At 36.8% G+C, this 26,022-nt stretch overlaps 1 protein-coding gene across 2 annotated transcripts in view; it reads right to left on the reverse strand.

Moving 5' to 3' along the window:
* Itpr2 (inositol 1,4,5-trisphosphate receptor type 2) overlaps positions 1-26,022 on the reverse strand; it is a 474,501-nt gene that overhangs the window by 88,122 nt on the left and 360,357 nt on the right. For both annotated transcript variants that reach the window (XM_077109287.1, XM_076854229.2), the window contains 3 exons: positions 13,637-13,744; positions 8,535-8,727; positions 4,976-5,101 (listed from right to left, as the gene is read on the reverse strand). In XM_077109287.1, coding sequence (XP_076965402.1) covers positions 4,976-5,101; positions 8,535-8,727; positions 13,637-13,744 — 427 coding nt within the window. The remainder of the gene's footprint in view (positions 1-4,975; positions 5,102-8,534; positions 8,728-13,636; positions 13,745-26,022) is intronic.

Genomic DNA, 26,022 nt, shown 5'->3' on the forward strand with positions numbered 1-26,022 from the left:
GAATGATCCTATTGTTTTCTATCTGAAGATTCAACGCGAAAAAAAAAAAAAGAAAAAGAAAGAAAGGAAATTAAAATATAAAACGTCTCTGACAAACTCTAGAGCAGATAGTACAGATTTTCAAAGCCAATCCTCACCCATTAAGGGGGAAGGTTATCTGTCTTCTCAGTACAGTATATTTCTACCAATTTTCTATAAGGACATGTATAATATTTATAATGGAAAATATTTCTAGAAATCCCCCTATACATTTTTAGATCTTAGAAAGTAGGAAGTTAAGCCTTTATAAAAGAAATTTTAGGCAGCAAAATTGGAAACTCAATTCAGTTCACATAATGGAACGCTGCTATCTACCTCAATCTACCTCATGCTAATTTGTTTATGGCTTCCTGTATAGAGCAAGCTGCTTCTTACTTCTTGGTCTCTCTCCATGGCCTCTGCCTCCCACATAGGTTCATAAGACTCTCCTGTTTTTTTCTGCCTAGTCCAGCTAAAGTAGACATCCATCCATAAATCCATGGGTTTTCCTTGTGTCTTTCTCAACTTTTGCTCCTTTAATCATACCAAGAACTTCTTAAGGAAAAGGACAATTTTCCTAATATTAGAATTTCTAGGATCTAGCATGCTGCCTGAAATTTGGTGGTACCCCAATCAATGCTTATGCTTATTAAATTGAATGCACTGAAATACCTTGAAGAATTTATTTATTTTTTAACACAAAGCACTTGTAGGGAAAAAAATTACCTACAAAATTGAAATACACACACACACACTCATTTTTATAAAAATCACATGCTATCTTGCTATGAGAAATTCCAATGGCAAAATTCTCTCCACTGACTAGTCTGCTTTTGCCAAATGCAGTCCAGGGCAGAGACAATTGGCATGGCCATCTTTAATTTCTGAGCAGATATCCAGGAGATTTCCTAGCATCAACAGCTGCTGTGCTAGCCTGAGATGAGAGGACATTCTCTATCTGGAGTAGAGGACAGAGGGTACTTTTCAAGTTGTCCTCTAAGAATTGTCTTCCCCATAATATCTCCCTTTAATTACTGTATACCAGTGCCATGGCCAAAGGGGAACACTATTCTCTTAGTTAATATTGTATCCCCATTGTAAACCAGACTTGAGGCCTAAGAAATCCCTAGTGGCTCTGTTGTTATCAGGCTGGAAAATACACCTTGAGAAAGCATCAACAGCCCAGTCCCTCTGCCAGCCCCTCAGCTCTCATGCTCCCATTGGTCTCTGTGGCTCCATAGTAACATGCATTAAGGTTTGGGGTTGGAAAGGGTGGCACACATTAATCGGAGGTCTTTTTTTTGGCTCAAGATTTATTAGGAGATTTCATGATCAACATGATCAACATCTACACACAAAATTATGAGGATCTCAGGGTAAAATAGATTCCTTATATTTATTTACTTATTTTTCATTTTAAACTTCATTTGCAAACTCTTTAAGACTTATGTAATAGTTGCAAAAATAACGCAAAAAAAAAAAATCCTCCATACCTTTTACCTAAATTCCTCAATGTCAACACCTTATATAACCAAAGATCAACATCATTGATGAGGCATTTTTATCTAACCTATTTGACCAAAGTTGGCCATATGCCCAACTAAAATCTTTTTTGGGGGATCATGATGCATTTAGTTGTCACATCTCTTTCATCTCTCTCTTTTTAAAAAAATTTTTTTTGTAGTTATCAGTCTACAAAAGTTGTATATGGATGGAGTGCCTTTATTTTATTAGTTTATTTTTATGTGGTCATTAGAATTGAACCCAGTACCTCATGCATGCTAGGCAAGCACTCTGCCACTAAGCTACAGCCCCAGCCCTCTTTCATCTCTCTTAACTTGGACCATTCTTTAATTTTTGTCTTTCATAAGCCTCATAAGAGACTGAGGTTGTGGCTCAGTGGTAGAGCACTAGCCTAGCATGTGTGTGGCACTGAGTTTGATTCTCAGCATCACATTAAAAATAAATAAATAAACAAAGTAAAGGTATTGTGTCCATCTACAACTAAAAAAAAGAAATTAAAAAATAAACCTGATAACTTTAATTATTATAATAATTACTAGCTGATTATTTTATAGAATGTCCCTGATTTGGAGTGTGTCTGAAATTTCCTCAGTTTACTCACCATTTTTGGCAAATGATGTTGTATGTCCTTGTTGGTACCTTTTGTCAGAGGCCACATGATGTCACCATGTCTCATGACTGGCAACATGAAGATTGAATGCTTAAAGTGATTTCTACACTCTAAAGTTACCACTTTTCCTTTTGTAATTGGTAAGTATATCGTGGGGAGACACTTTAAGACTATGTGAACATCCTGTTTTCATCATATAGTTACCCCTTATTTTTAGCACCCATTATTGATTCTTACTGCTGTGATGTTTGTCAAGCGGTGATATTCTATTTCCATCATTCTGCCTACATTTTATTAACGGGACTACTATTATAAGGAAGAATTCTTTTTTCTCACTACAAATATGGATTCCTGGATTCTTTTTTTATTCCATGAGTTATAATGTGTCACTGTCAATAATTTTTTTCTCAAAGTTTTCTCAGATTTGGCGACGAGGAGGCCTTTTAAGTTGGATCCTGTGTTCTTACACGTCCTCATCATTTTTTTGAGCACATCTTAGAAGAATTTTAATGGTCACATAATCCATCTTTTAATGACTTCAAAGTGCTCCAGGAGAGTAATGGTTCAGCCTGTTCGAAAAAATTCAGCATCAAAGAGCTTTCACCACCAGCACAGAATTCTTCTCCAGACAGTTCTGGTGGCCAAGTTATCAGCCTTGACTTTCCTTCCTTGGCCTTCCTAGAGATGCACAGTGTGCAGCTGAAGTTTGGAGACTATGCTGTGACCTAAATTTCAACCTTGCTCATGAAATAATAACTAAATCACTCATCTGGAACTGTAATCTGATGACCAGACTCATCTTGGGGTTCTACATTGCCCCTTTCTTCTAAATGCCAAACCCACAGCCAGATACTTTGAGACTGAGCCTCTCCTCGGTTGCTACTGTTAGTTCCTTTTCAAGGGAAAGTTTGCATCTGCAGCTGATGATGGGGCACCATGTTTTCCAGGCTCATGTTTGTTGATCTTATTTCTTTTGGAGTCAGGAGAACAACTCCAAACCCATCTATACATGTGGTTTTCAGTCTTTGTTCGAGGATTAGTCACATCAGAAACCCCTTGAGAACTTATTTAAAAATAGAATTATTAGGCAAATCTGAAACAGGTGTACCATTCATAGAACAAAGTACTCACTTTACAGGTTTGTCAGGAAGATTCAATGAAATTATGTATGTAAAGTGCTGAGCATTTTGCCTGACCCAATCTAAATGGTAAATGACATCAGCCACTATTATTATTATCAATATTACTATTATAACTATTATCAGTCAGGTTAGTATTAAAAATACATCCGGTGTTCTGCTTTCTCCTGAATGAGTAAGGAGCAGTGGTCCAGGAGGATGGCATTTCCCAACACCATTTCATGCCTAATAGGTGACAGCAAAGGCTGTACACCTCATCTCTGCTGGTCATGTCAGCGACATCACAGAATGGAACTGAGGGGACATGAGGTCATATATGAAGGAGCACCTGCTATCTACATGCTTCCAGTACAATCTTTCATGAAGAAAGGTCCCATATTAGAAACAAAAGGTTTAGACTTCTACTCTGAGATCAGCCATGTTTGTCTTTCTGGGTTTCCATCTCTGCATCTGTCAAATAAAGGTTTGATACTAGATGAATTCTAGAGTTGCCTCCAACTCTAAAACTTTATGCCTCTATTAACTGGGACTCTGCCATCTAGTCTCAGCAGTCTGTGTGCAGATGATAATGATTTATCATTTCATGCTGGACTTCTCTTGTCACAAGAGTTACACTCCTCGGGTGCCAAGAGTTCACATTAAAGGAGACCAAACACAGGGCTGAAGAGGCAGGCCGTTTCCACTTCCTAGTGCAGTATAGATGGCCAAAGAGTTGCTACATTTTTCACTGATATTTAACTCAACATCTACATTATCGACAAATATTCTATCATTGGCAATGTCTTCTAATGAAAGAAATCTTTTTTTCATGACCACACAAATTGTAGCTAAAGGTTAAGACTTTAATATCTTTGTTATCTATAATGGACTTGTAAAATAGAAAATTACACCGGGATTCCCATTTTTTGTCTCACCTCCAGTTCATCTGAAATGAGCTTAAATACTGTACCTTATAACAACCACAACTCAACTTTATCAAACGCTTAACAAGGTTCTATTCTAAATGTTTTACCTATAGCAACTCCTTAAATTCTCACAATAATCCTGTGAATACAAAGCACTTCATAATTATCATTTGAAATACAAAAGTATTTCATAGTTATCACTTGCTGATTTTTTCATGTCCCCCCCTTTCCACGCCCACTGCAAAGGCATCTACTTGTTTCCCTCACTTGTAATATATTTTCCCATGTGCGCTGTCAAACAAAATTTATTTCTCAAAACCCTTAAGCATATTTCTACCTTATTTCCCATCTCACTTACAATGGTATTTATCTCACCTTTGCCCTTATAAAACTACATGCATTATAAGTTTAATAATACCAATTTCATAGATAATATCCTTTATTCTCTATTATTATATTCTGTCTTATACTGTGCATTTTAAAGATTATAAATATTCAACTTTCCATATTATTGCATATAATATTATAGAATCAAAACTAATAAATTATAGGTTGCATGTTTGTGCATGTATATATGAGATTTTTTTTGTAAAATTATATTCCTCTTGACCACAGTTTACTGAACACTCTACTTATCATCATGCTTTCAATAACAGAAAAATTTATTTAACAATAATTAAATTTTCCTTATTTCAGAGCTGTTTATGATTAAGGAACTTATGTAGTATATTAATTTTAGAATTTTAAAACATTGATCCTTTGAAGAGACAAGCACTTACCTTCATCTCCATCATCCCCAAATGGGTAGAAGAGAGCAACTGCTAGATTGATGAACACGGCCAGGTTGAAAGAAATGCTCCCCCAGAGAGAGATGTGTCTCGAGAACCAGAACAGAGCAGGGTTATCTGGAAGCAGAAAGTGCAACGGGTTAGAACAGAAAATAAATCTGGATTTTAACAGGTAAACCTAACTGAAATAATATTGCATTAAATCCATTTTTGTAAACTACTATAAAATTATATTTAAGTAAACATCAATTATGTCTTAATTTATTGAAAATAATGAATACACAGGGAGATTTCTATTTCATTCCTTTTTTTTATCCTTCAGCCCTGCAGTAGAAGACTGAGTAATTTTGCAATTACTAATGGTGGTCAGAAAAGGTGGTTCTGGCTAGGTGCAGGGGCTACTTGGGAAACTGAGGCAGGAGGCTGGCAAGTCCAGCATGGGACATTTAGTGAGGTCTTGTCTGGAAATAAAAAATAAAAGGGCTGGTAATGTGGCTCAGTAGAGTGCCCCTGAGTTCAATTACAATTAAAAAAAAAAAAAAAAGTAGAAAAGGGGATTCTGTACTCTATCCCCAGAACCGATTAGGGATAGAGTAGGTCCCTTTCAATGAAATGGTATACATCACTGTACAATTTGGTAACACTGATAAACTGGTCCCATTCCCCTGCCTTAAAAGTAAAAAACATAAACAACAACAACAAAAGACCCTAGCACAGGTACATCTATAATGAAAATTCCTATGACACAGCTGTAGTTACCTAAAATCGGAAACGTAATGCCACAGCACAGTACTATTTACTGAGAACAAGTGATTTATACTATCTACATTTTAAACCATAATATTTAAAAACTTATTGGGTTTGAAACAGCAGAAAAAGATGAACTCTGCAAAAAGAAATATCTCTAAATGGGAGAGAGACTTTGCAAAACATTTTTAGAAACGGGACTCCATGTGTGTTATCAGAAAAGAATTAGTAAACACATTTACTGAATGTCATCTACCTTAACTGAAACTCACTTCTTTCTTTCTTTTTTTATTTGTTCTTTTTAATTATACATGATAGTAGAATCTATTTGGATACATTCATACAAACATGGAACATATCTCATTCTAATTGGGATCATGGCATGCATTTTTAGACTCTCCTAGTAGCATGTTTGAAAGAAGTCAAGAAAGAAATTATTCTCCCTTAGCATTTTACCACATAGAACCCTAAGGAATAAAGTGACATTTTATTTCAGAGGTTCACTGTGGTATATTCATATTCATCCATAGGAAAGTTTGTCAGATCCATTCTACTGTCTTTCCTATTTCCTATCCCTCCTCCCTTTTCTTCATTCCCCTTTGTCTAATCCACCAAACTTCTTTCCCTCCTACAACCTTGTTGTAGGTAAGCACCCACATATCAGACAGAACATTTGACCTTTGGTTTTTTGGGATTGGCTTCTTCCAATTAGCATGATAGTCTTCACATCTATCCATTTACTGGTGAATGTCATAAAGTCATTCTTTTTTATGGCTGAGTTATATTCCATTGTGTACATATACCACAGTTTCTTTATCCATTCATCTGTTGATGGGTAGCTAGGTTGGTTCCATAGCTTAGCTAATGTGAACTGTGCTGCTATAAACATCAGTGTGGCTGTGTCACTGAAGTATGCTGATTTTATTTCCTTTGGATGTATATCAAGAAGTGGGATAACTGGGTCAAACAGTGGTTCCATTCCTAGTTTTTTAAGGAGTCTCCCACACTGCTTTCCAGAGTGGTTGCACTAATTTGCAATCCTATTTATTGATTGGGTTATTTGGGGTTTTATTTTATTTTTATTTTTGGTAAAGCTTTTGAGTTCTTCGAATATTCTGGAAATTAATGTCTTATCTGATGTGTAGGTGGCAAAGATTTTCTCCCATTCTGTAGGTTCTCTCTTTATGCTCTTGATGATTTCCTTTGCTGTGAAGAAGCTGTTTAGTTTGATATCATTCCATTTATTCTTTCTACCTCTTTTAAATAACTGAACAGACATTTAATGCATTCAAGGTTGACTAGCAGCCCAATTTGCCCTAGGCACCACCACCCTTTGTTCTCTAATTTTTAATATCTTAACACCAGGATTAAAATACTGGAGTTAATTGTGGGGGAGGCCTATTGATTTTCAAGTAAAGGTTAGAAACTTTTCAGATATATCCTGTGAATCCCCATCTAGTGCCTGCTGTTTACTTACAAACTATTCTTCTGTTCAGTACATGTTGTTTTTCTTCCCTTGGGATGGAATATTTCATGCTAGAAAAAGCTATCGATAGCCATGGCATTTTATTGACTAATATTCTGCTTTTTAAAAATGAGGACTCCTAGTTCACAAATGATGGAAATGGCTGTTTCCAAATTTTAAAGTGAAATGTACTTTGGAAATAATTTTCAGATTTTGTTCAGACATAACAAGATATTTATGTAAATAAAAAGCACAGACTCCAGGGCAGCTCACTATTCAATTTGCTTTTTGGTCAGGAGAAAATGCATGGTTTTCAAATGTCTCAGATAAAACTACTGAGTCCTTACATATATTTTGGACACTCAAAAATGTCACTTTATTCCTTAGGGTTCTATGTGGTAAAATGCTAAGGGAGAATAATTTCTCTCTTGACTTCTTTCATACGTGCTACTAGGAGGAGTCTAAAAATGCATGCCACAATCCTATATCCAAAGATGTGGTTCTCAAGCTAAATTCAAGTTCATAAATCATACTCACTAAGGTTCCTAGAAAACTAGAAGGATGAACAGAGGCCAGCTTATCTGGGAAACCTCTCCTAAAGACAAACAAAACAAAACAAAACAAAAACAAAAACCTAATCAAGAGCTTCCCCCTACCAATTTTTGTTAAAAATTCATGCTATCCCTTATCTGGGAAAATAAATTAAAATTTATTTAAAGTTTAAAAAAATTTTAAATATTAAAACTCAGTGTTTCCAAATAGATCGGAGGTCTGAGATATAAGTAGTGAGAATGATTTTTAACTGTAAAGTTATAAAACTTGCTCTCTCTGAATATAGGTGTCATGAAAAGTTTGGCTTATTTGATATGGAAAGGGAACCTATGTTAAAAGAAAGGATGACTCTCAGAAAAACACTGGACGATCCCTTCAATCCCAGGACAATAGAGAAGAGCATGAGGAGTCCACTGGTGCTGACATCCCCCCACCCTGTTCTCTGACTGTCAGAGGCCATGGCATCTATTCATGGACTTCAAACCAGCAGCTGCCCAGTGGTTGAAACTTACAGCTGCAACCTTGCATTTCATAACATGTATTTTAAAAATAGGATCATCACTGACAGGCAATGTATAATCAGGTCTTTCTGCATTCATGCATTCACAGGTACCTGTCTCACTTATAGACTAGGCTTACACTCTTAAGTATGTAAGTGGCTTCAGTGAACATCAGACTGGAAAGAAATTTAAAAACTATTTAAGTGAATTGGCATCATGTGTCCCCAAAGTACCAACTTATCTACTGCTATGCACAGAACTAGCCCTCTCAGGTTTTTGTACTTACTCCTGATTTTCTTTTGCCACTTCATCTCATTGTAGAGATCTTCTGTTTGCTGGAAGAAGTCATTCACTTTGCTTCCTTGTTCATCCCTCTCAGTTGTATTGAACACACGGCACTTGGATTCACGAGTGAGGAACTCACAGATATTGGGGACAGGAAAAACGATTTGCTCCATGGTCCTGTCATGCCGAACAATCTGAAAACAATAATTTGCATTTAATTTTAGCCTTTTGCACACCCAAGTCTTAGACTATTATTTTCAGCATGAGTTTGTTTACTAATATTTTATGAATCCAGTATGAAAAAAATGTGCTGGCTTAAAAACCCTAAAATAGTCTTTTACTGTACTTTATTTTGCATTTTATCTTTAAATAAAATAAGAGCAATTAATTGACATAGTAGCTTACTGTGTTACAAATAAGAAAAAATTAATCTTTCATTCTGAGTTAGCATTAAAGTTTTGTCATCTATTTTTATTTTCATGAAGTACACCAGAGAACGAAGACTGTCTTAATTAGCAGGTGACTGGCTGTCGCCTCAAACCCAGCCCTTAGCATATTTGTGTCTTGTTCCTGGTCTGTTCTTCCTGGAGAGGGCTCTTGGGTAACAAGTGACATTCAAGTGCATCCTCAGTTCTACAGGGAAAGGTGTTTCATATTATTAAAGTGTTCTCCTATGCATGGCAAAACCTATTTTAATATGGTATTATGTAAAAATGTGGATGTGTAACCGATGTCATTCTGCAACTTGTAATTGGGGTAAAAATGGGAGCTGATAACCCATTTGAATCAAATGTATGGAAGATGATATGCCATGAGCTTTGTAATGTTTTGAACAACCAATAAAAAAAATATTTAAAAAAAAACACCTATTTTTGTAGGTACAACACCTTTTTAAAGCATGTGCCCACACATGTATAGTCATTATTTTGGACACCCCTTAATTGGTATTTGTGACCATTTAACTTTAGACCAAAAATGAGACTGAATATTTTCACAAGGTTTCACTATGTAACAAAGAATTTATGGAGCTTAAACTTCAAGGTTCATTTCAAGTCCTTAGGAATTATTAAGGATTGGTCTAAATACAGAAGAGTAATTTTACTTCCCTTTGCCATTGACTAGTTTGGGAGTGGGCATATGACCTAATTCTGGAAAATGAGGCATAAGAAGAAATCTCTAGGGGCATGGGGGTGGTGGTGAGTGCTTCTACAAAAGATTTTACTTCCTAATAAAGGTAGAGAGTCACCTGGGACAAAATAATAATGGCCCCAAACCAAACACAGAAAACACAAGCTTTGTTTTGTTTTTTGTTTTATACCCTGCACCCTCTTTCTTTTTGCTTAGAATAAAAGGTGGTATAAAGGTGTGGACCTTGAAACTCTGCAGCCTTGAGGCAAGGTGAAAGAAGGAATCTAGCAAAAGCATGAAAAGCCTACATGCTTGAATCAGTTGTAGGAGTGCTTACACCTCCAGACCATCCATCAGATGATAACATGTTTTTGTTGTTTGAATAACTGTGAGTTGGTATTCTGTTAAACTTGTAATTGAAGATATCCTAAACAATATGTGGTCTCATCAAACTACAAGCTAGAATACTGACATAAAGCAAACAAGATGAAATTTAGTAGTGCTAAATAAAACTTCCTGCACATAGACTAAAAATCAGTTATATAAAATAATTGGACATATACGGTATGGTAAGCAACCATCTGAAAAATTTTTAAAAAAGGTTTACTTGATTAAAAAGTGTCAAATACTAAAAAAATCTCAGGATGCATTAAAGAAATGGAATCTTGATTTTTATAAGACAAGCTATTCAGTCCCTTTATGAAATGTCATGTTTAATTCTGGTTGTCACATTTTACAAAGGGCATTGACAAACTGGAGGGATTACTGAAGTAAATGGGAATAACTTAACTGCAAAGAGCCAAATATGGTTAATTTTTTTCCACAAATCATTCAACAAATGCTTGTTCAGTCTTTAGGTGAGAAGCTTTGGGGAAATCAAAGTTGAAAATAATGTGAGCACCTATCTATAAGAACTTGAGGTTTAGCAATCATGACGGCTCTTCAAATGTTACCACCAAGCTACCATGCTGAGAGTGGAGGAAATATTCAACAGAGGGTAAACTTTATAATGAGCTAGTGTAAATTCTTTGTTTAAGAAAAACCTTTCTGATTATTAGGGTTGTTCCAAATTAAAGCAATCTCCTTCAGAAGAACTGAGATCTCTGTTATACAAAGAATTTAAAGTAGAAGCAACATCACTACAGGGCAATTCCTTCCTAGACAGACACATAGACATGAGATACTTTCTATTTCCTAGGGTCATTAAGTCTATAATTTACAGATAAATTATTATCCTCAATAATATCAATTATTATAGCTATGCTCTAGATACAATGTTTAGTTTTGGAAATACAAAGATAATTGAGACCAGTCCCTGTCTCAAACTGAAAACAAGTGAAATATACATAAAGCCAACAATACTCCAGTGTGATCTGCATTGAACTAACAGAAGGACTAAAGTGCTATGGAAACTGCTATGGAAACCTGGCGGGGGGTGGAATTAGTGAATGCCTGGAGGAAGAAGGGGAGCCCCCTCTGAGAAGGTCATTTAAGCTGATTTTTGAATGAGCATGAGAACTGGTCAATGTGAAGAATTTATACCATCAACCCAGACCCCTCCTTTGAAACCTGAACTTCTATGTTGAATTTCATGGGTGTTTCACACTCACCTCAAATTCAGTTTACCTAAGAATGAACAAATAATCTACCTTTTAACCGCAAAAATTCATTCTCTCCCAGGATTTCCATACATGACACCAACTTTTGTCTGTTTATTCATCCTACAGCCCAGGGGGCATCCTTTTCCACACCATTTTACTAATTTTACACATGCGCTATAGTTTGGAACCCAAAGGTTCATGTGTTAAAAGTCATTCAAGGTAGTGAAACTTTGGGGAGTTTGGGACTAGCAAGAGGTCCTTAGACCTAAGGAATCATGCCTTTTAAGAAACAGAAGGTATTGTTCTGGTCCTCTTCTCCTTTTGCTTTCTGGATGATGAGTGGTTTTGCTCTACCACGTGCCCCTGCCAATAATGATGTACCACCCACTAGAGGCCCAAAAGCAATGGGTCCACCCAAACATGAACTGGAGCCTCGAAAATCATAAGACAAAATAAACCTTTTCTTTTTAGTAGTTAATTATCTCAGGTTTTTTTTATAATAACACCAAAACTGAGTGACACAATGTACAATCCAAATTAATCCCTGTCAGGATGTCTATATATGTGGGTATATAACTACATGTAACTATACCTATGTGTGTGCAAATGTGTGTGTGCATATAGTTTGAAACCCAAAGTTTGGAGATGTGTGTGTGTGTGTGTGTGTGTGTGTGTGTGTGTGTGAATGTGTGTGTGTATATATATATATATTTGCATGTACATATATTCTCCAATCCAATCATCTTCAACACTACCGTCTCTCACCTTTCCTATTATCACATCATCTTGTCTGATTCTCCTGTCTTCTCCAATGCCTTCTCTTTCTAAATCTTTCTCCAAGCAGCAACCAGAGTGCTCTTTTTGTAAGAATCATCCCCTCCCTGTGCTCTTTCACATTTTGTCTTCATTCCCTTTTTCTATCTGAAGTCCTCTTCCTGATCATTAGTAAAGAGAAACTTGTGTCCAATCTGTAATCTATTCTTGATGGCAGCCTTCTTTATGAAATCTATCCTGAAAAATTTCAGGCACAATTAATTGCTGTTTCCTCTGCGTTTCCTTGAACCTTGTTTATATACTTACTGCACAGAATTATCTTCCACATGTGTGAATTGGTAGTGAGTGCTCAGTAAACATTAACGGAATGAATTTATAGCTCTCTCCTCACTGCTGGGAATCAATAAAACCACCTCCAACAGCAGCTCTCATCTCTCATAGGTATAAACAAACCCCTCTCTCATCTGCCCACTCTGCCTGCTATTCCCTGATCTCTTCTGATCTCCTTGCTCGGTACTTTGGTTTCTGAGACCGTGCTAAGGACCTTCATGACTTGATGATCTATTTGTATCAACTCCTTTAGTCTCCTGCCTCCCAGTTCCTAAGCACCAGATGTAGTGAGCAATATTTTGGCTCTACATCCAGCTTCTGGGCTGCTCTAGGTCAAGTTTGACACCAAAGCTGTGGTACTGTTAATGCTTACAAATGTGAGCAAGGAATTCATTTTGCCACACAAAGTAATAATGCTCATTATTCCAAAGATTTGGCAATAGTAAACAATAAGGTATAGCAATTATATATCCTGAGAGCAGTGATGCCCATCATGCATTCTGCTAAAGATTTAAAAATATTTGCCAAAATGAATGCACATATGAGTGTAAAAATTAGGACTGACAAGCATCAACTACTCTGCTCACTTCTGCCTGATTAGTTCTGCCAACTAGTGTCAAAATGATACCATAGCTAGTAAATGACAGTCATAAGGGTCTCCCAATATATAATGATAAGTGCATTTTGACCCACACCTCCTGAACTCCCACTGGCCATTAAATAAAATTAAATAATATCTAATCTGAGGGGAGGGGTGTCAAGGGGTCAATTGATGCACATTGAAAATGGAAATTGTTGAACCTTGCAAGTTAACAGTCATATGAAAACGTTATTAGTACCTTCTACATCTTCTATACTTCTATTTTCCTAAGACACAGAGATCCCTTTTGCATTAAGCCTTCCACAATTTTAAAAAGTAACATTTTTTAGAATCATGACTTCTATAATATTTATCCTGTCTCTAAAATATCATTGCTCTGCAATGATTGTGTCTAGAATCAAACAACAAAAAATAAAATCACTCTATTAATTTTAGAAAACAATTTACATATAGTTCTGGTAAAGGAAGAAAAAAGAAAAAAGATAACTTTGAAAGATATGCACCTCCATTTCTTATAGATCCTCTTTTAGTATATACTTTTCAGTTTAAATCACTCAATTCTGCTTCATTGCTCTAGGAAAATATATGAAAATGGTCTCAAACAGAAAGTAAACATGTTTTGTTTTTTTTTTCACAGTTGGTCCCTTTCAAGAAATAGTAGATGGTTACCTCGATCTGGGCGGTGTGGTTGGCATAATATTTTAAGGCTTCATCTCCTTCATCTGGATCTGATCCCGGTTTGAGCATCTGCTGTAACAGTTTGTTGTGGCGGGCCAACTAGAGAGGGAAAAGGATAAAGGTTTGAGATATTTTCATTTCTCCTTTCCTGGTTCACACTTCAAAATTCCTTTGTCCATTTGTAGATACAGCTTCACAGTCCTGGGGTAAATGGCAACTAGTTATATTTCAAGAAAGTAGGTCTATATTTGAAAGGCATGAATAATCAAGTCTCTAAGGATCAGCTGTTGACATTTGTTAATTAAATTTATGTTTTCAATAAGTATATGATTGTGCCAGGAAAAAGAAATGTCCACAGTGATATGATACAGATGTAAATAATATTCCCTGTAATAAATTTAAACTACATTCACAGATCAAACTGCCTGATCAACAGTGCAATAGATAAGATAGTAGTGGAAGTAATATAAAGGGTAACTTCCTGGTGGGCATAAGTAATCCTCTGTATTTCAGAAGATTTCTCTTAAGGCATCTAATCAAAGTTTCCCATCAGTAGTTTTTACTGAAGTTCTTTGCTTTATCATCTTAAGTCTGTCAAAATTGGCACTTCATGGGTATAGATTTCTATTTTACTGTAATTGAAACTGGGCATTTAAAAAAACAAAAAATTCATCTTAAATTATTTCAAGCTACTACTGTAAATCATTCAAGAAAATCATTTCCTGACTTTCACTACTATGTAGAAGTAATCTTTCTCTCTTATTTAAACGTTTAAGATATTTGCTGGCTTGTTCTCTTACTTTGTAGATAATTAGTACCTATTGCCTTTAGAAGTCTCTTTTATGGTTGTCTTGAACAATTCCTGAGACCTTGCAATGTCTTTAGCCTTTCAAATGTTCTATTCCTCAAGTTCCCCAAGGATTGCTAGTGATATTCTGCTACATAATTCTTTTACTACTAGCATAGTACACGTGTCTTTTCTGTGTCCTAAGCATTTTAAGTATGTGATCTCACTTAATCTTACTAAGAAATCCTGGGGTACATACTATCATCACTAACTCATAGAAAATGTGAAACTTTTCTATAATAATATAACTAGAAATCAGTAGAGCCAATATTAAACTCAAACAATATGGCTCCAGATTCTGTATTTTATCAACATTATAGAGCAATAAACAAGTCCTTCATTATTTATGAGATATTCATACAAATACTAACTAGACAGAATGGAGATACATTTGAAATAATAATCTAGGACCAATAAAACCAAATGAGTATCTTCCTTGGAGGTGATAATTTGGTGAGTTAAATATTCATTCCATTGATGCCGCTCTAGAACAAATAATTTTTGAAATTATTATTTTAGAAATGACTTTCAGGAACATTTGTAAATCATTCAAGAAAATCATTTCCTGATTTTCACTTATATTTTATATTCAACTAAATGGGAATTATGTAAAATTTTATTAGAAACCACAGTCATGGAATTTGTTGTGACTTATAGGTGTTACGAAAAATCTAAATGAGTTTCAATGGATAAAATTATTGCCACCATTCAGGCACATTAGCAAGTGGCAAAAAGTGGACAGTTCATCAAGGTAAACCTGGAATGATTTATTTAAATATTGAATCTAGGGCACAAGAAGAATTAAGGATGTATTATGGTTTAAATTTGAAGTGTCCCCCAAAAGCTCCTGTATGAAGGCTTGGTCTCCAGCTGATGGTGCTCTTGGGAGGTGGCAGAACCTTCAGGAGTTGGGGACCTACCTGAAGGAAGTCAGGCTGCTGGGAGTGTGCCCTTGAGGGGAATCTTGGGACCCTGCCCCTTCCTCCGATGCAAGTAGTTTGGCTCCACCATGGCTTCCGCCATCATGCTCAGCCTCACCACAGGCATCCAGAGCAACAAGGCCAAGACTTGGCCTTGGACTGAAACTTCTGAAACTACAAGCCAAAATAAATCTTTCCAACTTTTAAGATATTTATATCAGCTATTTTGTTATGGTGCTGGAAATCTATCACAGGCTGACTCTAAAATTACTGACATGAGCAATTAAGTTTAGAAATGTCATTTACTAAGAGAAAATACAAAGAAAGCAAATTTGGGGGCAGAAAGTCAGGATTTGGGTCTGGTTACCTAGAAACTTTCAATGTCACCCTATAAAGGCGACATGGATCACACTATTGGATAGGTTTGTCAAAAGTTCTAGGGAAAGATAAGGGCTTGATTATGTATTTAGGGTTGTCAGTGGTAACAGTTATAGGAAACCATGGTCTAAGCCTCCACACTAGGCACCAAGAGACCAGCCTAAAACTCAACATGGAGTCAATCATGCTAAAGCTCCACGGCATCAAACTGAAATGAAATTATCATTTGAACTTCCAAGAATTCAAGAGAAAGGTAAGAGCCAAATTCTCCAACAGGCCAATTTCAATCTGTGTGACAATGAAGTTCTCTTTATTTTATTTTTTGCTTTTTAGTTTTATTTTAATCTTTACTGGGTAATATGAAATAACCTCATGTCAACCAGTCAGTTGCTTTTCTGTTGTCTATTTCCCTGCTCCTGTGTTACAGGGAGAGTAACTTTAAATGACCAGTCCACTTTTTGTTCTTCATTCCTGTTTTCTTCACCCCTGTTCTGTTGATAAAACCAATCTCTTTGCATTTATTCAACTTTATAAAGAATAAGTACTTCCCAAGTCTAGGAAAAGGATTTCCTGTGTCTAGAATCACAAATAAAGCTAATCAAGATTTCTAAATAAAATCTGCTATAATTTTGTTTTTTGATGTCACAATATGGCTGACATTTAAAATCATGAACCTCAGTGAAATCATTGAAAGGTGAGTTGAGACCAAGAAAAGAGCTCCATGGAATCCAAAAGAGATAAAGAAGATGAAAACCATTGTCAAAGAAGAGTGAGAAAGCTGGGTCGGCACGGAGACACAAAATAATGCAATGGAATTTCTGGAAGCCAAGTGAAGAAAGGATTTCAAGGTGGAGGGCAGGACCATGGGCATCAAATGCTGCTGATAAGCAAATGGAATGAAGCCTGGGAAGTGTCATTTTGTTTGATAACTGATAAGCTTGATAGCAGCAATTCCAGGTGGTAAGGGAAGAAAAGTGTACTGAGTTTATGTAAGAATGGGAGGAAAGGAGATAAAACCAGTGAGTGTGAGTACAGGAAACTCTTGAGGACCACTGCTTTGGGGATAGCTAAGGAATAGCTTGCAGAATAGTCCGAGTTTACTGGAAACTCTGCAAAAATTTTTGCACTGGATTTCAGATTTCATTGATACTGGGCAGGACTGATCATTTCACCAGTCCTACTTTGCCCCCCAAATTTGGTTTTCCTAGATTCAAGCGTTCACTTGCAGGAACACTTTTAATTTTTAGGCTAGCTAGACAAGGAGAGGGGCAAAAGGGAGCTTTTGTTTTTAAATATAGGAAACGTCAGGCTTGATTTTGAGAGAACAGGAACAATTACTGGAGTGCTGTCAGGGAGTGTAGAATGGTCCAGCACAAAGTGGAAGGCTTTGCCTTAGAAAATGCACCCCAGAGACAGCAGAGATTTGCAGGGGCAGGGGCTAACTGTGACAGTGGGAACACAGAGAAGACATTTTTCTGGTTACGTTTATTTTCTTGGCAAAATAGGAGGCTAATAATGAGGATGAAAGAGGAGGCACTGGATATTAAATGAAGCAAAGGTATGAAGCAGTCAGGTAAGGAAAGAGAAGGGCTTGGGGAATAGAGTAGGAGTGTCAAGAAGCCTCAAGGGTCTCCTTTCTGTATGGTCACAGCAAGAACAGTGAGCATGTTTGTTGGGTTCTCTGCAGTGACATTCAGCTGTCTGGGTGCAGGCATGCAGGAGACAGAAAGTTGTAACTAATGAGATTTGTGGTTTGGATGGATGAGGTCAACACCATCAAAAAAGACAACAGGAACTAAGAGTCTATGTAAGGAATTTAAACAGGACTATGGAATCTAAGCTGAATGAAGGAGGAAGTGAAGCCAGGAGGGACAATAAAAAGATGGTAGAATCAATGAATTTTAGCTTCTAATGTGGTTTTTAAAAGGGGTAGTAACTGGGGAACTAGAAGGAAGTACAAGTGAGGCAGAACTAGTCCAAGTGGAATATTTGCAATGGAGCTTATTGACAGTGAGGGCTCACTGATTGGTAATGATGAGTTGCAGGTACACCCATATGGCTAACTGTGTCTCACATCTCCTTCCCACGCTGTTTGGATCCACAAGTCTCCCACATGGAGTACTATAATAGCCTTTTTTCTCCCATTTTAAAAATTTATTCTTTTTAGTTATACATGATAGTAGAATTCATTTTGATAAAATTATACATGCATATTTATATCTTATTCTAATTAGGATGTCATTCTTGTGGATGTACACAGTGGTGGGATTCACTTAGGTTTTTTTCATATAAGTACACTGGAAAATTATGTCAAATTCATGCAATAGCCTTATAACAAGTCTCCTTGCTTCACCCTTGTCTTCCTGAGTCTAGCCTTAACACAGGAGCTGAGCTGAACCTGCTGGTCAGATTATGTCTTTTTCCTACCCAGAACCCTCACATAGCTATTATCTGAGAGCCACAGACATGTCCTCATAATAGCCCTCTGACCTTCCTACACCTCTCTTCTTCTACCTTCCCCCTGGTGACTCAGTCCCAGGCACACTGGTCTCCCAACTGTTATCAAGGTCTTTGCAGTTGCTATTCTGTTCTGGATTCTCTTCCTTTAGACACCTGCATATCTTGCTCCCCTGCCTATTTCTGGTTTCCTTTTCAATATTGTCTTGCCAGTAACCAAGCTTGAAAAGATCAACTCACCCTCCACCTACCTCCCCTGCTACATTGAATCCCATTTCCTGTCTTAGTTTTCCCCATAAAACATTATCATCTGACATTATATTTTGTAATGGATCTGTTCATTAACTCTCCCCCTTCAAGAACGTAAGTTAGGACGTGATTTTCATTTGATTCATTCAGTGCTATATTTCCAAGGCTTAGAACAGTGTCTTACACATAGTAGGTGCTCAATGCATATTTTTAATCAATTAAATGTAAAATCAGAACTCTTTAAAACTTAGTTGACAGCTTCTTAAGGTAAAGTAACTTAGTGACTTCAATATTTTCTCATTAATTTATTAAAAAGCTTTTACTTCTTTACAGTTACTTTATGATATTAAAATTACTAAAATTGTTTGAAGAAAATAATTCTATTTTATGCACCATAACTAATGGTAAAGAAACCCATAGAAAAAATTTACATTTAGTATATTTTGCTTAGCAGAAACATTTTAGAGCCTCTCTTCTTTATGCAGTCTTAATGAGATAATTCACATTTATTTTGTTTTACTGCAGATATAAAGCATTCTAAAAGGCACTTAAAAAAACTTCTAGGCCTTCTTGTACATGTTCAAAGTCTTAAGCAACATTTTCATTCAGGGTTGTATAAGTTTGCTACACATATCTTGGAAAATTTCAAATATATAATTTTTAAAAAACAATAAAAAAGAAAAATAATTCCAGCATTTTTTCTTTTTTTTTCTTTTTTTTTACTTCTCTTGACTTTTTTAAGAATTTATTTTGAAGTTTCATTTTATACAGGAAGTAGGCTTAACACCAATAAGTGAACTTTAAGAACTAAGACCCCAGGAGCCTTCCCTGGTTGGCAAAAAAAAAAAAAAAAAAAAAAAAAAAAAAAAATTCCTTTATGTACCACAAATCCTGCTTCTGGGATAGCCTATTTTCTTTTCTTTCTTCTCCTTCTCCTTCTCTTTTTTCTTTTGCTAACCCCCTGCCCCCTCCCTTCCCTTCTTACCCGTTTGCCCTATCTAGAATCCATCTATTCCTCCTATGCTCCCTCTCCCTACCCCACTATGAGTCAGTCACCTTATATCAAACATTCACCATTTGTTTTTTTTTTTTTTGATTGGCTAACTTCACTTAGCATTATCTTCTCCAACTGCATCCATTTACCTGCAAATGCCATGATTTTATTCTCTTTTAATTGCTGAGTAATATTCCATTGTGTATATATGGCAATTTTTTAATCCATTCATCTACCACAAATCAAAAGTACTCTAAGATATCATCTCACTCCAGTCACAATGGCAGCTATTATGAAGACAAACAACAATAAGTGTTGGTGAGGATGTGGGGAAAAAGGCACACTCATATATTGCTGGTGGGACTGCAAATTGGTGCAGCCAATATGAAAAGCAGTATGGAGACTCCTTGGAAAACTTGGAATGGAACCACCATTTGACCCAGCTGTCCCTCTCCCCAGTCTATACCCAAAGGACTTAAAAACAGCATACTACAGGGGCACAGCCACATCAATGTTTATAGCAGCACATTTCACAATAGCCAAACTGTGGATCCACCATTTTTTTCTACCTGTTCATCTTTTATATTCTTTGCCACTGAGGGTCATTCTTGACTAAGCAACCTGCTTGCTTATTCTGCATTGACACGGTGCCCTGCACATCCCTATATCATAAAACTTATCATATTTTATCTTACTCACTATTATTTCTCTCCAGTGGGCTGTGACATTCTTAAGGAAAAGGGCCTGGTCTTATTAATTTCTGTATTCTTAGAGCCAGAAACAAAACTTGGTTCATAAAATAGGCTCAATAAATACGTGTTGAATCTGGCTAATTAATGACATATATCTGTGTATTGAAGTTAAGCAAGGGCTCAATAAATTCTGTTTCCACCTCTATAAAGAGGAAAGGTGAATAAATCTGATTAGAAATCAGATGATAATTCCCAGAAAAAATACTTTAATGTTTTTTCTTGCTTGCTTGTGATTATTGATGTGCGTATATTCCTTCTGGTAGGTTGTAAGTGATTTAGGCAACAGCTATATGGCAGCCCAACCTTAGTGATTGTGAAATGCATGAAATGGTATCAATATAGAGTATTTTTGGTACAAATTTATAATTTGCTACAAATGCAACTTCTCAGAGAACAATTAACATATGCCCATTAGTTTCCAAAAAATTTAAATCCCTTTGTATGCAATTCTATTAAAAGTATTCTATAGAATAACAATACTGCCAACCAAAGGCAATCAATTTTCTTAATGATGGACTCTTTTGCCACATTTGTTATTATGCCCTGCCATGTACCCTTTTATATAACATTAAAACAACAACAAACACAGCATCCAAAGAAGAAATAGTATTATTATTATATGTTCTGAAAAAAAAAGGTAAAAAAATGGTAAGTTCCTGGACTGTTTGGCACATCGTGGAGAGATGTCACAGTAAGAAATCTAATTTAAACCCTAATTAAAAACTGAAAAACAGGTATGAAGACATTCAAGGGCTATGCCTTATGACATCCAACTTGACAATTGACAGAGACGCTCACAACAGTACTTGAAATTAGCTGATGTCACTATATAGTATGGTCCAGAAAACTAAAAACAATCAATATTAGTAATTATGAGAGTCTGAACCTGCACAGCTGCCCTGAATGTTAACAAGAATGATATCATAGGTAGGAAATCCCTGGGTCCTAGAACTACTTGTAATCCACATGAAAATAATTGCCAAAATAGTAGCAATTATTTTATATATGGGAGGGAAATGATGTCTAGGTTTTGCATGCATAGTTAGTATATAGTGCCAAAAGAATTCTGCCCAAATGAACACTTATTAGGCTATTATCACAAATAAGAAAACCAGGCCTGGGATTGCTTATCAACTACCATAATGACTGGTTTTGGTGAGTGTCCCCCTAAAGGGACATGCGCCTGTGTGTTAAGGTTTGGTTCTCATGTGTCACACTACTGGGAAGCAGTGGAATCCCCCCCCTTTTTTTTTTTTTTTTTTTGGTCCTGGGGATTAAAACAAGGGGGAATTTTATCACTGAGATATATATCCAGCCCTTTCATTTTTAATTTTAGACAGTCTGACCAAGTTGCCCAGGCTGGCTTTGCACTTGTGATCCTCTTGCCTCAGTCTCCAGAATGCCTGGGATTACAGGTGTGGCTCACCATGCTGGCAAGGTGGTAGACTCTTTAAGAGGTGAAGCCAAGTGGGAGGTCTTCAGTCATTGGAGGAGCATGCCTTTGAGGAGGATATTGGGACCCCAACCCCTTTCCTCTTCCTCCTATTCAGGTGCCAGCCATGAAGTGAACAGGCTTCATTCTGGCACATGATCCCCACCATAATGACTGCCTCACCATAGGCCAAAGTAAGGGGGCCAGTGGATCATAGAGTGAAACTCCAAAACTGTAGGCCAAAATAAATCTTTCTTCTTATAAGTTGATTATTTCAGGTAGTTTGTCAGGAAAGCTAACACAATAATATTTAAATATATAACAAAATGTAATACAATAAGTGGGCAGATATATGTATATATATTGCAATAAAATAAATGGGTAGGCCAAGTGCAGTGGTGCATGCCTGTAAGCCCAGTGGCTCAGGAGGCTGAGGCAGGAGGATCATGAGTTCAAAGACAGCAATGGTGAGGTGCTAAGCAACTCAGTGAGACCCTCTCTCTAAATAAAATACAAAATAAGGCTGGGGATGTGGCTCAGTGGTTGAGTGCCCCCTGAGTTCAATCCCCAGTACCTAAAAATAAATAAATAAATAGGCAAATATAGATATTATACATATATATGTGCATCTGTATATTTGTGGGGGTGAGGAAAGAATCGATAATACTGGCAGAGAGTTAGCCTTGTGAAAGAATAAAAACATATTCTCCAAAGGTGAATACTGCTAAGGAGAGGTAAGGATTCCTTCATTATTTGTTAGAGATAATCAAGCACCTCCTTATCAATCATGATACATCTATCATTCAGTTAAATATAAATGCAACTAAATAGGAGTAAAAACACATGTGTGTGCATTTATACACAAATACACACACATATATCTACAACAGAGTCTTTGGAGAATATCATGCATTTTTAAATCCAAAAGTGGGAAATAAAGATGACAGATTTGAGGTTTTCATTTTTACTGGCATCCTTTATTAAAACATTTCATATTTATCTTCTTACCATGAGGATTTTAATGTTCATTAATGTTGATATAGACACATATGAAATATATATCAAGAAATGGTTTCTGAATGATACTGAACAATAATTATTCCTTGGTACTTCTGTGTTCTACTTTTACTAATTGGTAAAACTGTGACACAGCAACTTGCTGCTCAAAGATCACAAAGTGAGCTGGAGCCTGAAGTTAGAATAATTGCCTTATGTGTTTAGGCTAATAATTGTGCAATGCTTTCAAACCAAACACCATTCCCATTTGAATTAGAGATAAATGAGCAGAAGAAGGTATAAATTAAGGTTTTACCATTCTTGCATATATAACGTATATAAACCCCTTTGTTTCAAAACACCTGGGGTATTTTTTTTCCATTTAATTTTGTGATTCTGTTATGTGCAAAGCTCAAGTTTAACTAGTGTGGTATTATAGAGATAAAATATATCTTGTTCTTTTAAAGCAAACTGATTTCCAGGAATTGGAGAAATTAAATCAATTATAGCCATGTGATTAATATGAGGTAAAAAATAGGGGGGGCAGGATTACTAAGAATCACATTTGTTTTGGTGCCACCAGGAAAAGAATCATGTAGACATGTACCTGATAAAGAAAGGTCTTAAAGAATGAATAAAACGCCCACAGGCAGAAAGGAGAAAGGAGAGGATTGCATGAGAATGTTCTTCTGCACAAAGAGAAGGATCTGCATGAACCAAGTCATGGAGGATGGTAGGAAGAGTTAGGACCAGAAAGAGAATTTGAAGCCATACTAAATATTTAAGTGGAGAATACTGCCATGGGTGGAACTGTATCCAAAGCAATCCAAAAAGATCCACTCACACCCTAAACCCTGGTATCTGTGAGTATGATCTTATTTGGAAATAGGGTCTTTGTAGCTGTAATCAAATTAAGATGAGATCATTTTGGAGTAGGGTGAACCCTCATCCATTAACTAGTGTCCTTAGAAGAGGAAAATATGGGCTCAGACAGACACACAAGGAACAGAGTCATGCGACAGAGGAGACTGGAGTGATGGGGACCTTGGAACACCAGCATTACTCCATACACTGGTGACTTTACCCAAGGAGTCGTTAAAACAAGTCAAGAGGGGCCAAGAACAGCCATCCAACAACAAAACTGGGAAGGGACAAAGAAAGACCCTTCCCTTGAGCCTGCACAAGACCATGGGCCTGCCAACCCCTTCATTCAGGACTTCCAGCTTCGAGCACGGTGAGGCACTGTCTGCTGTTTTGAGCTACCAGTTTGTTCTGGTTTGCTATGGCATCCCTGGAAAGCCAGCACAAATACAAACCATAAAGGAATTTTCCTCTTAACTGTGACAAGATAAAATGAGATTGTCTTCACCATCCCTTTCTCTGATATTAATAAGCCAATTGTGGATTACAGAAGATCCATTTGGGAATGGTACCATCTGTCCAGAGCTGCTCTCAATGCTGAGAGTTCCTTTATATAGAACACAGCCCAAAGAAGTAATGAGTCTTCCAGAATGTTGATGCCAGAATCACTAGTCTGTTAGGAGTAGGGTCAAAGTCAGGTTAAGAAGAAGAAAAGGGCTTTCTCACATGAGACTGAACTGTGTGGTCTCAGCAGGTCTCAGTCACATGGCAGGGGGGGTCACTGAGAAGGAAAGTAGCTTCAGGCATTTCTGGTAGAAAGGAACACATTCCTCCCACCTGCCAGCAGAGCCTGGATGGCAGGAACGCTTGGTTGCATCCAGCAGAAGTCTGAGGTTTAAAAAGGGCAGTGAGCAAGGACCCTTCTCAAGGAGGAGATGTGGGGTTCCCTAAAAGAGAGAGGTGAGACCACAAGAGAGGTGAGGAGGAGAAGAAGAGTGGAGAGAAAGGGTGGGGAAGGGTATTAAAGACAAGATAGGAGAAGCAGAGGAAGGCCCTGACTTTTCACGGAAGAGTACAGTGGAAGGAGTTAGTTGGAAAAAGTAACTAATCTCATTCTTAAAAAGGTATTTCTCATTCTTTTTTCCTTTTCCAGACATACTTTTCCCTAGTCAAACACAGTTGTCTACATTACCTTGCGTAGATCTGGGGTTGTAACTGGAATAGGACAGAGACAAATGACATTTTTCTGGACTTCCAAACTAAGCTCTTAAGAATCCAAAGAGAAAGCCCCAAGGACAGGATGGCAAGAGGAAAGGGTGGCCATGGATGAGAAAGAGAAGGATTATTCTGAGAAATTTGGTTTGACAAACTTTGGAAGAAGACAGCTGTGGGCTAGGGCTGTGGCTCAGTGGCGGAGCACTTGCCTAGCATGTGTGAGGCACTGGGTTTCATCCTCAGCACCACATCAATAAATACACGAATAAATAAATAAAATAAAGTTATTATATCCATTTATGACTAAAAATATATTTTTTTTAAAAAGCTGTGGATGATTCCTGGACCAAGAGAATAAAGGGTCAAGACCCAAAGGCAGGTATGAAACCTCAGACATCTCAGACTGCTTTTTCTCATATCCTCCCCCCAACACCCCCCCCTCCCAACACATACACCTATAGAGACATACAGAGGAACTGATCCTTCCCCTCCTCCAAGCACAACTGGAGGAGGGACCCTGGAACACCAGCATTACTCTATACACTAGTGTCTTTACCCAAGGAGTTGTTGAAACATTGTAAGTTTTATTTATCTAATACATAAATCTACCATGAGCATTAGGGATCAGTTATTAGTTCCATTACAGCAATGGCCAAAGATATGTGCAAAATAACAAGGAATTCAACAAAATTTTAAAAAATGTTTTTCAACTAACTCCTGACTTTCAGATGAACTAGACCTAACTCCTAATTTTCAGATGAACTAGATTGCTACTCATTAATACCTATCTTATATTTCAGCTAATCAGTAATTAATTAGTGATTATATGAAATAAATGGCTTATGATGTAGGACAAAGGAGGAGGAAAAAAAAGACAAAGACAATGACCCTCAAGAAACAATGCATTTTTTAAGACAATTTAAGGCAGTTTTCAGTAAGTTAATAATCTTTGTAATAAGTTTTTGACATAAATCTTACAAAGTGTTGTGATGGGGAGTGTAGCTTTCTTACTGATTGTTAATCCTGTTCTTAATAAAATGCGTTTCTGGGGCTGCTGCATAGGAATCATCTAGAAACTGTTGGAGATGCCAATCCTCAGGCACCTCAGACCTTCCCAATCAAAAACTCCAGGGGTGGGGTTAAGGGGCAGCCATCTGCTTCAATAACTACTGCCTAATAGTAGATCTTATCACCAGAAGCAATTTGGATTCTGGACCAAAAATCCACCATTCTTTTAATAAATTAAACATAAAAGAATCAATGTTTTTAAAGGAGT

The sequence above is a fragment of the Callospermophilus lateralis genome, chromosome 4 (assembly GCF_048772815.1).
Source record: "Callospermophilus lateralis isolate mCalLat2 chromosome 4, mCalLat2.hap1, whole genome shotgun sequence".
In the NCBI taxonomy this organism is placed as follows: domain Eukaryota; kingdom Metazoa; phylum Chordata; class Mammalia; order Rodentia; family Sciuridae; genus Callospermophilus; species Callospermophilus lateralis.